The 17,774-nt window shown below is 50.0% G+C and overlaps 2 protein-coding genes across 3 annotated transcripts in view; one reads left to right on the plus strand and one right to left on the minus strand.

Moving 5' to 3' along the window:
• Window positions 1–8,660, minus strand: part of THEMIS2 (thymocyte selection associated family member 2) — a 20,022-nt gene extending 11,362 nt beyond the window's left edge. For both annotated transcript variants that reach the window (XM_066269942.1, XM_066269941.1), the window contains exons 1-3: window positions 8,549–8,660; window positions 4,618–4,758; window positions 1,604–2,014 (exon numbers count right to left, since the gene is read on the minus strand). In XM_066269942.1, coding sequence (XP_066126039.1) covers window positions 1,604–2,014; window positions 4,618–4,758; window positions 8,549–8,642 — 646 coding nt within the window. In that variant the 5' untranslated portion in view covers window positions 8,643–8,660. The remainder of the gene's footprint in view (window positions 1–1,603; window positions 2,015–4,617; window positions 4,759–8,548) is intronic.
• Window positions 6,392–6,932, plus strand: LOC136329167 (eukaryotic translation initiation factor 1-like). Its single transcript, XM_066265112.1, has 2 exons — window positions 6,392–6,504; window positions 6,725–6,932. Exons 1-2 carry the CDS (start codon window positions 6,392–6,394, stop codon window positions 6,930–6,932), a joined length of 321 nt encoding a protein of 106 aa, XP_066121209.1.
• Window positions 8,661–17,774: the final 9,114 nt, after the last annotated feature.

A 17,774-nucleotide genomic window follows, 5' to 3' on the forward strand; every position in this document is an offset into this window, starting at 1 on the left:
GAAAAAAAAAAAAAAAGAGTCACGAGTTTCTGGTCAAGATGACAGCGGTGTAGTAAATGCAGTACTCACATCCTCCCACAACCCCATCAAAATTACAGCTAAACTACAGAACAACCATCATTCAGAACACCTAAAATCTAGCTGAATAGAAATCCTACAACTAAGGTTGTAAATGAGAAGCCATGACCTGGCTGGATTGCTCAGTGGATAAGGTATCCACCCAGAGTGCCCAAGGTTGCAGGTTCAACCCCAGGTCAGAGCATGTACAGGGGACTGAACCCACAACCTAGGCACATCAGGATGACACTAACCAACTGAGCTCCTTGGCCCAGAGCCAGATACAGTGTTCTTAAACACTAAAATGTCTTTAAAAAAAAAGAAAAAAGTCACATTTTAAAATAGAGACACTTTTTTTTTAAGAGACACACATTAGAGCATTTACAAGAGAAACGCTATGAAACCAAGGGTTTGCTCTGAGATAATCAGATGGAGTGAGGTGAGGAGGTGGGGCTGCAGAGAGCTGAAACAAGACAGTGAGTTGACAATTATGATATTGAGTAATGGGGTCATGGGGGTTTGTTATCTTCCTATCTGCTTTTGTATAGGTTTGAATTTTTGCATAGTAAAGTAGCTTTTTTATTTTAATCAAGCGAGATAGACAAACAAACAGCTAGGAAGAGAGAGAGACAAGAAGAAGCAACTCATAGTTGCGGCACTTTAGCTGTTCATGGATTGCTTTCTCATATGTGCCTTGACGGGGGTGGGGGGACTCCAGCTGAGCCAGTGACCCCTTGCTCAAGCCAGCAATCTTGGGCTTCAAGCCAGCGACCCAGCGCCTTTGGGCTCAAGCCAGTGATCACGGGAACATGTCCATGATCCCATGCTCAAGCTTGCTACCCTGCGCTCAAACTGGCTACCTCAGGGTTTCGAACCTGGGTCCTCAGAGTCCCAAGACGACACTCTATCCATTCACTGTACCACCTCCAGTTAGATGTAATAAAGTAGCTTTTAAGGATTTTTTTAAAAACAGGGCAAAGAATCCCACTTGGCTCTGTTGTCTGCCAACAATCCTGACCAACTACTCTCTTGTTAACCACCAGGGCGCTGAACCTCCCACTCTGGCCTCCAGGGAGGAGGTCCCAGGTGCCGTCTTCCCCTCTGCTGAGGCTCTGCCTCCGACTGGACAGGTCCTACTGCCTCTGTATCACCAGCCCTGCTCTGCACACTGCCATCAGCCTGTCCTGAGACATAACCTGTGACACAGCTTTGGGGATTCACTCAGTGCCCCCTGTCACTCTGACAGAAGGACCTTCAGAAACAATCTGCTCTCCTCAGAGAGGGACAATATGCTGTTTCTCCAGAGCAAGCAGTGAAGGTCTCACTCTGTCCTCGCTGTTAGTGAGCTCACAGCCCAACTTCGCCCACTTTTATGCAACGCATGGGACCTCACTCATAGGTTATCTTATTTTTCTCTCTTTCACACCTTCCTTCCCACCCGGAGACTCTTGATTCTGTTCCTAGACTATGCGGGGGGGGGGGGTCTTCCATCATAGCAGCGCCCCAGGTTCCCTCTTTCCCCTCCCCATCTGCTCCGACAACTCACTGTGCATGATGGCTTGGATCTCATACTGGGGCGTCAGGGTCAAGAAGCGCCAGGGTAGAACGGGGCAAGTGAACAGGAGGCTCTTCAGGGCCGGGTCCTGCAGGACCTGCTGCAGGGTCCGCGGGTCACCAGTCTCCAGTTCCCAGAAGGACCCCTTCGTGGACAGGGGCAGGTGCAGAACCACCATCTCTGTCTCCGTGCCCAGCACACAGCGGGCGGAGCAGGTCCCCAGGTACATTTCCACAGCCTCAAGCATGAGCGGCTGCTCCGCAGGGACCGCCTTGGCCTTTGTGTTAATTCTGTGGGTCGACATGAACCAGATGGGCAGCTGCTTGGAGCTCTGGATCAGCGTAGAGACCAGTTCCTCCAGGGTTCCGTAGCTCTGGGGGCCGGTGAGGGGACTGAACTGGCCTGTGGGGCACAGCAGAGAGTGTCGGGGGCGGGCAGGGCCAAATATACCAGGCCTCAGTCTGACCAAAGAGAACCCAGCCAGATCTCCCCGAGGACAGGGGCCCAGGACAGGCCAGCAGCTGGACACCTGGGCCACAGGACTGAGAGACAGGAGGCAGCAAGTGCCCATGTGTGAACAGACAGCGAGAAGCAAAGGTGGAGACGGTCCCTTCTGACACACAGGCACAGACAGAGGGCTGTTGCCAGAGACGGAGGACAGCACAAGGACGTGTTCCTCAACAGACACACTGACAACTGCCACGTTCTCCAACCTCCTTACCCCACCTGCCTCCAATTTTGCCAACTTTGCTTCCAGATACCTCACCGCTGCTCCAACGTCACACATGCCACCCCTGCCACCCTACCCTAGGGCGGTGCCTCTCTCTTAATTAGAAATCCAGGAGCCACTGGCCCATTGAGCTCTGACCACACCCCCCCATAAAGGGCCGGCCAATTCGGGCTGCTCTCCTCCCCCTGCCCTTCCCCCACCCCACCCATCTTCTCTTGCCGTCCAGCTGGCCTAAACTAACTGCACCCTGGGACATCACTTCACCTCTGAGATTTCCTGGTCCAGAACACTCAACACATATTCTATCCACAAAACCTAATACAAACCCGGACTGAGGTACATTCTGCAAAAGCTCTGGTCTAGATAGACTCTTCAGTAATGTGCATGTCAGGACAAGGAAAGGCGGAGGAACCTTCCAGCCCGAAGGAGACTAAAGAAACAGGACAGCTACCTGCGGTGTGTGAGCTGGGACTGAATTCTGGATCAAGGAGGAAAAACGGATACAAAAGACATCATTCGGGCCACTGGTAAAATCTGAACACAGGCTGTGGGTTAGGCACTATTATTATGTCAATATTAAATTTCCTGAATTTGATCATTAAACTATAGTTTTATGAGCAAATAAATGTCTTTGTCTTTTAGGAGACACACTAAATATCAGGAGTGACACGTAGAAGTAAAGAGCATCACATCTATAATTTACTCTCAAATGGTTCAGGAAAAATATATACACATATAGGTACATGGATAGTGACATGTCCATGTGTATGTGTATGTGTGGGGGAAAGAGACAGGAAAGGAAAGAGAGAAAACAAATGTAACAAATTGTTTAACAGTTAGTGAATCTGGATAAAGGTGTACAATAGTTCTAAAAAGTCTTCTGTAAATTATTTCAAAATAAAAACAAAATCCTCAAAATACAAAATAACACACATCATTTTCATATTTAAAAACCCTCATTGGGCCCTGGCCAGTGGTCCACTGAATAGAGCATCGGCCTGGCATATGGACATCCTGAGTTCAATTCCCAGTCAGGAAATCAAGAGAAGCAACTATCTGCTTCTCTCCCTTCCCTCTCTCCCTTCCCTCCCACATCCCTCCTGCAGCCAGTGGCTCAGCTGGTTCAGAGTGTTGGCCCCGGTTGCTGATGATAGCTCATTGGAGCACATCAACCTCAGGCACTAAAAATAGCTCAGTACTTGAGCATCAGCCTTAGATGGGGTTGCTGGGTGGATCCCGGTTGGGGTGTATGCAGGCAGGAATCTGCCTCACTATCTCCTTTTCTCTCACCAAACCAATAACAATAACAACAACAACAACAACAAAAACCCTCATTGGCTCCTCAATGCTGTCAAAATAAAGACAAATGTGTCTGTGACCCACCAAGCCCTCTTTGGTCTGACTCTTGCCACTTCCCACCTCACCTGGAACCCCCACCCTCATCTATCCTGTTTGGATGATCACAGTGACTCATACTAAGAACCAACACTCAGAGGATATCTGCTCTATGCCAGGCTTGTCCTATGCACTTCATTCATGCATGGCAACTCATTTCATCCTCACATCGAGCCTGAGTACGCTCACCACAGAGGAGGAAGCTGAGGCCCAGAGAGGTCACAGGAACTGGCCAAGACCACATTTAGTGGTCACAGAGAGAGATTCCCATGCAGGCTGCTGGCTTCAGCATCAGGCCCACAGTCCACCACACTCCACACCTCCTGCGATAACTGAGCTACATGAAGTTTCTAGAGCCCCAAATGTACATGTGCTTCTCCCTCTAATTACTCCTCTAGGGATCTGTCCTGCAGCTCAGGTGCAACCTCCTCCAGGAAGCCTGCACAGACCGCTGATGCAGACCACTCCCACCAGAGCCCCCTCTGAACTTGGGCCTACCTCTACTGTTGCCTTTTTCTCACTGCCATCATGGGAGCTCGCCTTCAGAGCAGGCTGCCCCTGTTCATCCCGAACCCCATATCTCAGCCCCCAGTATAGGGCCTGCCACACAGAGGGTGTCAGAAAATGTTTAGTAAGTGAATGTATGAGCAAACACAGAGACAGGGCACACACACAAAGCCCTGGAACAGAGAAAATCCCAGCCAAGATGTGACCAGAGAGGTAGGGAGGGAGAGGGTGCAGCCACGTCAGGCTCAGGGCATCGTCAGACCACCCTGAGCCGCATGTGCTAACCCAGAGGAATGGGCGTGCCCGCTGGAGTTGGCGAACCCACCAGTGTGTCCGCAGATGGGACTCGGGGAGACAGAGGTGCCAGCCTTACCCTTGAAGCTGGGGTCCAGCTCTATAGTCTGGCCTGTCCCTGGGTTCTCACAGACAACCTTACTGAGGCGAATCTGGGTGACCTTGATCAGGTCCCCGGTGGAGAGGCAGCACTCGTTTCCAGAGATCTCGTAGATGGAGCCTGCAGAGACAAAGACTCAGTTCCCTCGTTCAGCAAGGGCCAAGCACGGGGCAACCTGGGCCCTGTTTTCCCACAAGCCCTGCTCTGCCGCACTCTTATACATGTGTTCCTGCTGCCTGGAACGCCCTGCCCTGTCTTTCCCCACCTAATGGCCACTGGCCCAGTTGTCTCAGGCAGCATAAATGCCACCTTTGCCTTCTTCTAGTGCTGGATGTACCCCTCTGTGGGACATCCTCTGGCCTTCTTCACAGCCCTGTGCCTCCTAAGTGAGCTCAGCGAGCAGGGCTGACCTCTCAGTGTCACTGCAGCTGGCGCAGGCCTGGCCTCTCACTGCGGTCAAGTCATGAGTGAGTAAATAACCCAGTTTTCAGAGCCTAGCACCCATCCTGGTGCTTTCTTCTTCAGATGAATTGTTTTTAAAAGAAGCACCGCAGAGAATGGAGGGCCACTGACAGGGTGGGCGCTGCAGGCCGGAGTCTTGGCCCGTAAAGCAGTGTCCTCAGCAGAGAGCTGTCTCACACATGGAGTGCACAACGTCTGTGTTCTGCTGCTGATGGACAGGAAAGTACAGGTGGGCAAGCCTTGAGGCTGCCCGACTCAACCCACTCCACCCCGGCCCAGCGCAGTCCCGGCAGGGCCCTTCGCAACAGCCCTGAGAAACTAGTGAAAACCCCTCCCCTACCCCCAGGAAAATGCACACAGGCTCATAAAACACATAGTCTGTCCACAGTTTTGGGGGTGAGCCCTGGGGCTGGTAAGAACAGCAGCTGAGGCCTGACCAGGCAGGGGCTTGGAGGATAGAGCTTTGGACTATGATGCCAAGGACCCAGGTTCGAAATCCCCAATTTGCAAGCGTGAGCGTGGACTCATCCAGCTTGACAGTGGGATCATAGACATGATCCCATGGTTGCTGGCTTGAGCCTAAAGGTCGCTGGTTTGAACCCCAAGGTCACTGGCTTAAACCCAAGGTCGCTGGCTTGAGCAAGGGGTCACTGGTTCAGCTGTAGCCCCACGGTCAAGGCACATATGAGAAAGCAGACAATGAGCAACTAAAGTTCCGCAATGAAGAATTGATGCTTCTCATCTCTCTCCCTTCCTGTCTGTCCCTATCTGCTCTTCCATCTTGCAAAAAAAAAAAAAAAAAAAGCAGCAGCTCAGGTCAGTACTGCCTGTGGATGATTGCCCTAAAGACCCATGACTAGACCTGACCAGGTGGTGGCGCAGTGGATAGAGCATCAGCCTGGGATGCAGAAGACTCAGGTTCGAGACCCCAAGGTCGTCAGCTTGAGCGTGGGCTTATCTGGTTTGAGCAAAGCTCACCAGCTTGGACCCAAGGTCGCTGGCTGGAGCAAGGGGTCACTTGGTCTGCTGAAGGCCTGTGGTCAAGGCACATATGAGAAAGCAGTCAATGAACAACTAAGGTGTCGCAATGGAAAACTGATGACCTCTCTCTGACTCTCTCTGTCTCTGTAAAAAAAAAAAAAAAAAAAAGACCCATGACTGGCCCCAGTCACTGAGCAGCAGAGGGCTCAGCAGCCTCCCCTCACTTCCCGACACTCCATCCCCCCTGCTTGCCTTCTCCCACCTCAGCCTTCCGCAGGCCCTTTCCACCAAGGAAAAGGAATCCTATTGTATGTCTGCTATCCAGAACCTCCACTCTTTTGACCCCTTTGCTGATGCAAGTAAGGGTGATGATCTGCTTCCTGCTGGCACTGAGGATAATATCCATATAAGAATTCAACAGATGCCTGACCTGTGGTGGCGCAGTGGGATAAAGCGTCGACCTGGAACACTGAGGTCGCCGGTTCGAAACCTTGGGCTTGCCTGGTCAAGGCACATATGGGAGTTGATGCTTCCTGCTCCTCCCCCTTCTCTCTTTCTCTGTCTCTCTCTCTCACTCCTCTCTCTCTAAGAAAATCAATAAATAAAATATTTTAAAAAAAAATAAAAAAAGAATTCAACAGAGAAACGGCAGGAAGACGCTTACTACTATCCAAGGGATCTCTGATGATTACGATAAAAAGAAACTAGTGAAGGCGTTTAAGAAATTTGCCTGCAATGGTACTGTAATTGAGCACCCAGAATATGGAGAAGTAATTCAGCTACAGGGTGACCAGCGCAAGAACATATGCCAGTTCCTGGTAGAGACGGACTGGCTAAGGACGGCCAGCTGAAGAAGGTTCATGGGTTTTAAGTGCTTTCGGCTCACTGAAGCTTAAGTGAGGATTTCCTTGCAAGGAGTAGCATTTCTCTTCTGTCCCTTGTCACAAGTTTAGAAAACTTAAAGCTTATATGATGTAACCATTGGGGTCTGCTTTTAACTTGGACTAGTGTAAACTCCTTCATGCACTAAACTGAAAAGAGCCCCCCCCCAAAAAAAAAAAAAAAAGAAAAGAAAGACCCATGACTGTCCTCGGAAGGGCAGACACTTTTCCTTTCCTAAATGACAAAACTGAGCCTCAGCGAGGTGGCATTGGTGGCCCAACATTACAGGTAATAAGAGGCTTAAGTATAGGTAACTTGAGTCCAGTATGTTTGCCTCCAAAACTGCTACTCCAACCCCTTCCAAGTGTCCGGGCCAGCTGCCTGTTCCCTCACTATCACCATCTGTCCTCCTCCACACTCACCCCCGCCTCCATACTCACACTGTCAGGTTCTTACCTTACCCTAACTTCCGTCACTACCCACCACCCGGGGGTAGTCAAGCAGAATGAAGAAACTCAGGTATTATGACACACAGCGAGCAGAGGATGCTGGGAGAGAGCAGAGCACAGGTGCCTGCAAGAAGCCACCAGAGACAGAGTTGGGATTTGAACCCAGATCTATCAGATTCCCAAGTGGACCTGGCCAGAGCCACTGTGTGGTGGCCTGTCCTGCCTCCTGTATGGCCCTCCATGTGTCTCATCCTTGGTCTAAGACTCGCTTGGGGCCTCAGAACACTTTACTGGAAGCTGCTGTGGCAGAATGAGGGAACAGAGAGGAGACAGGACGACCAGGGGGCCCATGCATTAACTTGCTCTCTAAGGAAGTGGTCTCCCGGCCCCACCCAATGTCTTGGTTCCCTCTCTCCTCCTCTCCTCCTTCCCCATTTTGTCTCCCACAGCTCAGCCCTCACCCTCAGCAGCCTGGGTTTCCCATCTACTGAGCTGCTGTCCTCTCCCTTCCACCACCTGTCACCGGCCTCTCGCTCTTTCAGATAATAATAAATAACTAGCGGCTGAGCCCCTGCTGTGTACTGCCCCTGTGAACAAGGCCGGCTGTGGCCAGGTGAGCAGCTGTGCGACCATGCAAGGAGCAGAGAGAGGAGCAGGGACGGGAGCCATTTAAGCTGAGAACCGAAGAGCTGACCAGGATAGATCAAGTACTGCCTTTTGCCAAGCAGAGGGCAAAGGAATGGAGGGACGGAAGGAAGGTGGTGTAGATGGGTGTCAAAGGGGAGTGAAGGGCTACAGGGAGAGAAGGCTAACTTGGCACTTAAGAATCAAGTAACAGTTACAAGTCATGAGCGCCCTAATGCTGCAGCCCCGCACAGCTGGACTTCAATCCATATGCACAGCGGTTCCACTCTGGTTTTGTTCGGTTCCACCCACCTGGCTGTCAGTAATTTATTACTACTCAGGTTGAGTGTGGCCCCAAATCAGACAGCTTGGGCAGTGGCAGTGTCGGGATTCGAAGGTGGGTCGCACTTTCCCGGGTTTCTAAAGCTCTGACAGAGCCTCTGCCCCTCAAACCCACAGAAAACCTGGCCGCGGCGGGGACTCGGGTCGGGTGATCTCAGCCTTTCACTCACCCTGGAAATAGACGCCCGAGCAGACTCGCAGCACACGCGGGAGGGAGGCGGGGTCCAGGGCGCAAACGAAGTCCTGCAGCGACACGGGCTCCATGGTCCCCGAGGCTCGCTGGACCAGGACGGAGTGGCCGGGCGCCGGCCCTCCGGCGGGAGCCGGGAGCCCCGCCTCGCCACGCCCCGCCCCGCGGGGTGGAGTCGTTCTGCCTTGGGACCCGACGCGGAGCTCTTGGGTAAGCCATTTCCCTCTCCCCTCCTCAGTTTCCGCATCTCTAGAATGGGGTTGCAATTGGTACCTGTCACGTTGGTGGCACGATTTAGAAGGTCTAGATCAAGGAGGCTCTGAATAAATAAAAGCAGGTCCCACTGCAGTCATCAGTGACGGCCCCTCTGATGGAGGAGTGAGGGGTGATGATGATGAAAATGAAGCCCCAGAGACTCCCTCCACCCAGCCTATCCCCTCCACCCCAGCAGCCCTCTTCATTACAACCAAGAAACGCATCCTGCCTAGGGTGGTTCTGGGTCTCACCGGAGAGACACAGACCTGCCCTTGGGATCTGAGGAGGAAGATGGGCTAAGGAGAAATCTGTTTAGGAGAGAGTCCAACCTCTTCTCCTGACTGATTCCACAAGCTTAGATAAACTTTCAACATTTCCCTGTCCCTCAGGCGTCAGACCCACAGACGTTCAAACCCCAGCTCCTCATCTTGCTTGCTGTACAACTTGAAGTAAATTACTTTGATTTTCTGAGTTTTAGTTTCCTTATCGGTAAAATAAGGGATAGAATATTATCTTACTTAGCTGGTTGTGAGGATTAAGTGAGATGATACAGATATAACTCAAAATGTTTTATTTCATTTTTTGTCACTATAAAAGTAATAGAAGACATCTAATCAGAAATAATAATAAAAGTTTAAAATAAAAGAAATAAACCCTAATTAAAGACCTTTGACAAATAAAAAGGATAGACATTTCCCCCCACAACCCAGTTATATTTACTACTAAAATTTTACAGTGTTTCTTTCCACTCTGTTCTGCCTGTATTTTTTAATTTTTGATTTATAGCAATGGTTTTCAACTGCTGGTTGGCTAGAAGTGTCATATGGGTCTGCAAGAGTTAACAGCCTTGGCCTGATGAGGCTATAGCACAGTGGGTAGAGCATCAGCCTGAGACTGAGCATAGGTTGTTGGCTTGAGCGTGGGATCATAGACATGACCCATGGTCACTGGCTTGAGCCCAAAGGTTGCTGGCTTGAAGCCTGAGGTCGCTGGCTTGAGCAAGGGTTCACTGGCTCAGCTGGAGCCCCACCATCAGCGCACATATGAGAAAGCAATCAATGAACAACTAAAGAGCCTCAACAAAGAATTGATGCTTCTCATCTCTCTCCTTTCCTGTCTGTCCCTTTCCCTCTCTCTCTCTCTCTCTAAAAAAAAAGTAAAATAAAATAAAAAGAGAGAGAGTTAAGTACCCTGATGCTGTATGAAGATTATGGACACGGGCAGTTGAAAACACTGATTTACAATAAAGTTGCAAAAATAGTAATGATTTCTCATCTATCCCTCAGCTGTTTTCAAATTAACCCATTTGCCATCTCACATTAACACAGCACAATTGTCAAAACCGAGAAACCCACATCACTGAGTGACTGTTAACTAAACTGTATGTAGACTTTACTTGGATTTTTGTCTGTTTTTCACTGGTGACCTTTTCCTGGTCCAGAATCCCATCCAGGATCCGCGTTGCATTTAAGTCCTCATGTATTCTACCTGTAACACTTTCTCAACGTTTCCTTGTTCTTCTCGTGACCTTGACAGTCTTGAGGAGCTCTAGTCAGGTATTTTGCAGAATGTCCCTTAATTGTTTTTTCCTGATGTCTTCCTCATGACCAGCCTGGGGTCACGGATTGTAGGGTTGGGTACCACCGAGATGAGGTGTCCCTCTCATCACATCCTCTCAGTGGGGCACATGGCATACACATGACTTCTCACTGTGATATTAACCTTGATCATTTGGTTAAGGTGGAGTTTCCAGCTTTCTCCACTATAAAGTGGCTATCTTTCCCCTCTGTACCCTGTTGTTTGGAAACAAGTCACTAAGTGCGATCCACCATCAGGGGGAGCCACACTCTTGGAGGGGAGAGCCTGGAATTCTTTTGTAGGAAAAGTGTTCTCTTCTCCCCATTTATTTATTTAACATTTAAATTTTTTATTGATTTTATTTATTTATTTTTATAGGGACAGAGAGAGAGTCAGAGAGAGGGATAGATAGGGACAGACAGACAAGAACGGAGAGAGATGAGAAGCATCAATCATCAGTTTTTCATTGGGACTCCTTAGTTGTTCATTGATTGTTTTCTCATATGTGCCTTGACCGTGGGCCTTCAGCAGACCGAGTAACCCCTTGCTCGAGCCAGCGACCTTGGGTCCAAGCTGGTGAGCTTTTTTTGGCTCAAGCCAGATGAGCCCGCGCTCAAGCTGGCAACCTCGGGGTCTCGAACCTGGGTCCTTCCACATCCCAGTCTGACGCTCTATTCACTGCGCCACCACCTGGTCAGGCAAATTTTTTATTGATTTTAGAGAGAGAGGAAGAGGGAAAGAGAGAGAAATATCAATTTGTTGCTCCACTTATCCATGCATTCATTGTTGTTCTTTTTTAATTTTTTAATGTTTATTTTATTGATTTTAGAGAGAGAAAGAGAGAGAGCAGGAGAAAGAGAGGAACATCTTTTCCTGTATGTGCCCTAACTGAGGATCAAACTGTCAATCTCTGTGCTTTGGAATGATGCTCTAACCAACCGACCTACCCGGCCAGGGCTCACTGGTCGATTCCTGTATGTGCCCTGACCGAGGATCAAACCTACAACCTTGGCCCATATGAATGACACTCTAACCAACTGGGCTACCTGACCAAGGCTCCCCATTTATTTATTTATTTATTTATTTATTATTATTATTTTTTTTTACAGGGACAGAGGGAGAGTCAGAGAGAGGGATAGATAGGGACAAACAGACAGGAACGGAGAGAGATGAGAAGCATCAATCATCAGTTTTTCGTTGTGATACCTTAGTTGTTCATTGATTGCTTTCTCATATGTGCCTTGACATTTCTCTGAGATTTCAGACCTCATGTGCTTCTCTCATTACCCTACTATTTTAGGAAAATAAGATTCTGAGTGGGAAATGATCTTTCGTGCTGTTGTGCAACATGCAAATGGAGGAGCTGGGATTTGAATCCAGGCCTGTGGTAGCCATTGCCCAAGCCCTCTCCACCTCCCTAGACTGGGTGCCCTAGCCTGGATCTCCCTGGCACCCTAAGAGCTGAGCAAGGTGCAGAGAGGGAGGCTGGCTGTTCACACTGAGGTGGGGAAGTAGGTTGGAAAGGAGACCTGAGGAGGAAGCCTGCAGCAACCCAGAGCCGGAGTCCTCGTGGCACCACCAGTCTCTAACGGAGCTTTAAGAATCTGAAGGTGGTGGACCTGAACTGTGGTGGCACAGTGGATAAAGCGTCGACCTGGAAATGCTGAGGTCGCCGGTTCGAAACCTTGGGCTTGCCTGGTCAAGGCACATACGGGAGTTGATGCTTCCAGCTCCTCCCCCCTTCTCTCTCTCTGTCTCTCCTCTCTCTGTCTCTCCTCTCTCTGTCTCTCCCTCTCCTCTCTAAAATGAATAAATAAATTTTAAAAAAATCTTAAAAAAAGAAAAAAGAATCTGAAGGTGAATGGCTCAGGGCCTCCAGTGCGCAGCCACTGATCACAGTATTGGGGCAAGTCGGGTGACAGGGACGGGTGCTGGGCCCCTGCCTGATGCGTTGGCACCATATACTTTTACACATAGTTTCACATGGCCTGGTGTTTCCCAGCAACGTACCAGGGGTGTGGGGTCCTGCATGGTGGTCCTGCATTAGTTACCTCCCCCTTCCCAGAAGGGGGAGGGGCCTAACACTGACGTGACACTGGATGGTTGTTGTTACAGTGACCTGCTGTTCACTTAAGTGTCCGTCAATTTGGCACATTGGTCCAATGCAGTAGAAAACACACCAGCAGTCAGGAAGGTCAAGACCAAGGTGCGGGAGAGATGTGGAAGATGTGGAGAGCGCTTCAGCTCCAAGGGGGTGTGAGGCGGGCGAGGCTTCAGCCCTCTGCTGGCTGGTGTCGTGTGTGTGTGTGTGTGTGTGTGTGTGTGTGTGTGTGTGTGTGTGTGTGTCCATGCACAGCTGTCTCCACAGCCTGGAGGCTTCCCTGGGCTTCTGTGAGCATCTTCCTCTCAACACAGACCCTGATGGCTCTGTGGTGACCTAGAGAAATGTGTCCTTTCACAAGTCCCCAGACAGTCTGTGTGCGAGGGTTCCTCTGGCTGAGAGAGCGCCCCACGAAGCAGATAGAAACCCACCATGGGCCCCAAGGCTGTGGTCCCTCTCTCTCTCTAGAGCAGCTCTCTCCCTAGACCCCACCTCATGGCAGAGCCTCCTGCAGAGATAAGTGCAGGAAACTCACAGGATGAGGATGAGACCAGAATCCACCCACTCCCCGCCCCCTGGCCCTGGGAGGTGCGGGAGTTTGAAAGGGGATCTGTTGTCTTTTCTGTCTTTTAGGTTTTCTGATCATAAAGGTTGTATGAACAGGCCCCTGCCAAGGATCCCCCGAGACCATGTGGAGACAGTCTGCAGGGCTGCTCCCTCCCCTCACAGCTTTTCCCTGGGGGAAAAGTCACTTCTGGGAAAAGATATTCAATATCCTCAAGGAGGTAAGCATGTCTGGTTGTAAAGCTCTGAGGGACTGACTTGTGCTCTGGTGTGATGGGAACAGGAGCTTCAAGCCTTCTTCATTTCCTGACTTTGTGAAGCAGGCAGCAGACAGAGGACCTCTGTGTGGGGAGGAAGGTGAGAAGGAGAGGCCAGGGGTGAGGAGAGGTGGGAGGCATGAGGAGCAGAGAGGAGAGGAGGGGAGGGGAGGGGAGAGGAAAGGAAGGGAGGGAAGAGGAGAGGAGGAGGGAGGGGGAGAGGGAGAAGGGGAGGAGAGGAGAGGGAAAGAGAGAGGAGGGGAGGGAAAGAGAGGGGAGGGGAGGGGAGAGGAGAAGAGGGGAGGGGAGGGGAGAGGAGAGGAAGGGAGGGAAAAGGAGAGGAGAGGAGAGGAGGAGGGAGGGGGAGAGGGAGAAGGGGAGGAGAAGGGAGGGGAGGGGAGGAGAGGGAAAGGGAGGGAAGGGGAGGGGAGAAGGCAAAAGAGAAAGGAACAGATAGAGAAACCAAGGGGAAGAGAGGAGAGGGGAAGGGAGAAGGCTGAATGAGGAGATTTGGAAGCCTGCAGGGTCACCCTGAGAATCTCCTACAGTCTAGACTCAGGACTTCTGGCCAGAGAAAGGGTGTTCCCAAGACAGCTTGCTGGTCCGATCAGTAGGGGTGGCTGCTGAGGAGGGCTGGCCAGGAGTTGCTCAGGCCTGAGCAGGGGCCAGGCCCCAAGGATAAAGCTGGGGGAGGAGCAGAGCCAGACACAGAAAGTGAAACATTTGACCTTGGGCCTGAGTTATTTTTACCCCTTCACTTTCTAACGGGGATGAGGTGGAAGCCCACACTGTGCGCCTCTGTCCCAGAAGGGACTGCAGTGCCTGTGTGGCCAGAGCCGAGAGAAGGAAGTGGGCCCAGTCTGGGGGCAGGGATTAGCCTCTGAATAATTTCTGGGTTTGGGGGAGTAGCTAAAGCTTTTCAGCAGGGGTTTAATGAAAAGTTATCTCTTTCTGAAAATATGAAAAATGGAGTTACCATATGATCCAGCAATCCCACTTCTAGATATTTATTCAAAAGAATTGAAGGCATGATCTCAAAGAAATATCTGACACCCATGTTCATAGCAGCATTGTTTACAATACCCAAGAGGTGGAAGGAACCCAAGTGTCCATCGACAGATGAATGGATAAACAAAATGTGCTCTATTCATACAATGGAATCTTATTCAGCCTTAAAAGGGAAGGACATCCTAACACCTGCGACAGCAGTGGTCCCCAACCCCCGGGCCGCGGACCGGTACTGGTCTGTGGGCCATTTGGTACCGGTCCGCAGAGAAAGAATAAATAACTTACATTATTTCTGTTTTATTTATATTTAAGTCTGAACGATGTTTTATTTTTTTTAAATGACCAGATCCCTCTGTTACATCCGTCTAAGACTCACTCTTGACGCTTGTCTCAGTCATGTGATACATTTATTTGTCCCACCCTAAAGGCCGGTCCATGAAAATATTTTCTGACATTAAACCGGTCCGTGGCCCAAAAAAGGTTGGGGACCACTGTGCTACAGTGTGAATGAAACTTGAGGACATTATGCTATTGGGAAGTCCAATGTCATTCTTCTTCCAGACCTCTGTGTGAGAACGTTGGGGCCTTCTCAGCTGTCAGCAGCTCTTTCATTCTTGTTTCTGGACACTTGGAGATCTTTTAAATCTGGGGACTCAAGCCCCTCAGTTCTAGAAACTTTGGTTTTCTCTCTTTTAAGAGTTTCTTTTAGTTGTATATTGTGTCTTCTGGACCAATTCTTTAACTCCCTTGCCCTCTGTTCTACTTTCTAGGAGATTTCATAGACTTCACCTTCTATTCATGCTACCATTTTCTTTTATAGTTTTTTTTAAAGATTTTATTTATTCATTTTAGAGAGGAGAGAGAGAGAAAAGGGAGGAGCAGGAAGCATCAACTCCCATATGTGCCCTGAGCAGGCAAGCCCAGGGTTTTGAACTGGTGACCTCAGCGTGCCAGGTCGACACTTTATTCACTGCACCACCACAGGTCAGGTGCTACCACTTTTAATAATTTCATTTTTAACAATTTTCAGGCCCTGGCCAGTTGGCTTAGTGGTAGAACATCGGCCCAGCATGTGGATGTCCCAGATTCGATTCCTGGTCAAGGCACACAGGGGAAGCGACCATCTGCTTCTTCACCCCTTCCCCTTCTCTCTCTCTCTCTCTCTCTCTCTCTCTCTCTCTCTCTCTCTCTCTCATCCTCCCACAGCCATGGCTCAAATGGTTCAAGTAAAGTTGGTCCCAGGCACTGAGGATGGCTCCATGGCCTCGCCTCAGGCGCTAAAATAGCTTGGCTGTCGAGCAAGGAAGCAGTGACCCAGACAGGCAGAGCAGAGCATCGCCTAGTAGGGGGATTGCTGGGTGGATACAGGTCAGGGCACATGCAGGAGTCTGTCTCCTGGCCTCTCACTTAATAAAGTTTTTTTCAGAACTTCTTTGAAATTCTTTTTATTCATCCTGTTCTTTTTTTTTAATTCCTTTTTTAAAATTTTTTCTTTTATTAATTTTTAGAGAGGAGAGAGAGTGAGTGAGAGAGAGAGAGAGAGAGAGAGAGAAGGGAGAGGGAGGAGCAGGAAGCATCAACTCCCATATGTGCCTTGACCAGGCAAGCCCAGGGTTTTGAACCAGCGACCTCAGCGTTCCAGGTCGACGCTTTATCCACTGCGCCACCACAGGTCAGGCTCATCCTGTTCTTATGCCATGGATATTATATACCATGTGGGAGAGAAGGAGTTGACAAAGACTGTCTTCTGCTTAGATTCATTTCTCCAAAGAAAAAAGCTTAGAAGTAATTAACAAATTACAACTGTACTGTAATTATCATGGTTCGAATTATCAGTGAAGATAGCCAATAGCCATACTGGACTTAGGTTTGGAATTTAAACGTTACTTCCACAAAGTGTTGTATTACCGGAAGTCTAGCTGTCTTTCAAGACTTGTGCAAACAACCCTTCTGAGGATAGAGTTCTATTGACAGAGCAAACATGTTCTTAAGGACTAGAAAGAGAGATAGGAAGGGAGAGAAAGGGAGAGAAGCAACAATTCATAGTTGCTTTCACTTTAGTTGTACATTGACTGCTTTTCCTATGTGCCTTGACCAGGGCTGGGCCAGTGTCCCCTTGTTCAAGCCAGTGACCTTGAGCTTTTCATGCTGGCAACATTTTGGGGGGGGCTCAAGCTGGTGAGCTTTGGGGTCATGTGTCTGATTCCCCCGCTCAAGGCAGTGACCCTGCATTCACAAGTCTGCGCTCAGAGCCAGTGGCCTCAGGGCTTCGAACCAGCAACCCCAGCACTCCGGGTCAACACTTTATCCACTGCACCACCAGTAAGGCGGCACAGCCTCTTTCTTGTAATCTTAATGTTAGTTTTTTGGTTTTTTTGTAAAGTTTTTATTTATTTATTTTAGAGAGGAGAGAGAGAGAAAAAAGAGAGAGGAGCAGGAAGCATCAACTTCTATATGTGCCTTGACCTGGCGACCTCAGCGTTCCAGGTCATCACTTTATCTTTCTTGTAATCTTGAGTCAAGTAATTGTCTGAGCCTAAAGCTTTGCGCCCTCACCATCATGATTCCCTCGGCTTGGCTTCCAGAGGTGCTGCGAAACTCACACTCATGGTGAGGTCAGGAAAGAAGCATTAGTGCCAAACCTGGCTTCCAGCAACGCTGAGAACAGCGGTAGCTGCTGCCACCTCCGAGCCTCCGTTTCCCCAGCTGCAATGAAAAAATAAGGTCCCTCCTTCAGCCCAAAGGCCCTGTCCCACAGCACATCTGCCCTGATGTCCCCTGGCACCTATGCTGGGTCTGTCCCATCCATCCCTGGGCCTGGGCATTGCACAAACTAGAATTTTCACACACAGGGAGGAGATGGAAGGTCTGGGGACCCGAGAGGGAGAACTGGGCTCCGAGGGCCCTGTGCTCAGTGCTTTGTTTCATTCGATTCTTAATACCCCGAGATGTAGGTTATCTTGTTATTTCCATTTTACAGATGGAAAAACTGCCACCTAGAAAGGTCAAGCAGTGCACCCGAAGTCCAGCAGCCAGGGAGAGACTGAAGCAGGGTCCCAGGTTTGAACCACCCCTCTGTGCTGCAAGGAGCAGGAAGCCCCGGGGCAAGTTCCCTTTCTCAGGGGCCTGTCTCAGCTCTCCCCACAGAAACTCCCCACTTCCCCTAAGGGTTTGAGAGTCTTACAGAAATGTGGCTTCAGTTTGGTGGTGTCACCGGGTTTGGGGCTGAGATCCTCTGGGTGGCAGAGGCCTCTGGAAGGAGGATAACAAGCCTGTCACCCAGAGGGGCGGGATCCGAGGCTGGGAGGGGGGATGTGGGGAAGGAGGTGAAAGGGCTACATGATGCATTTCAGCTCAATGTCGTCCATATATCTGGCTCCCTGTGGGGTTGCTGGGACTCGTGGTCAACAGGACAGTCTGACCTCCTGCCGGCAGGTGGGGAA

The sequence above is a fragment of the Saccopteryx bilineata genome, chromosome 3 (genome assembly GCF_036850765.1).
Source record: "Saccopteryx bilineata isolate mSacBil1 chromosome 3, mSacBil1_pri_phased_curated, whole genome shotgun sequence".
Lineage (NCBI taxonomy): Eukaryota > Metazoa > Chordata > Mammalia > Chiroptera > Emballonuridae > Saccopteryx > Saccopteryx bilineata.

What these genes read in the sequence shown, in the direction of transcription:
- LOC136329167 (XM_066265112.1), top strand. Translation starts at nt 6,392, where the DNA reads ATGTCTGCTATCCAGAACCTCCACTCTTTTGACCCCTTTGCTGATGCA. An exon ending in CATATAAGAATTCAACAGAT is followed by an intron (nt 6,505 to 6,724) that starts GCCTGACCTGTG and finishes AATTCAACAGAG; the next exon opens with AAACGGCAGGAAGACGCTTA.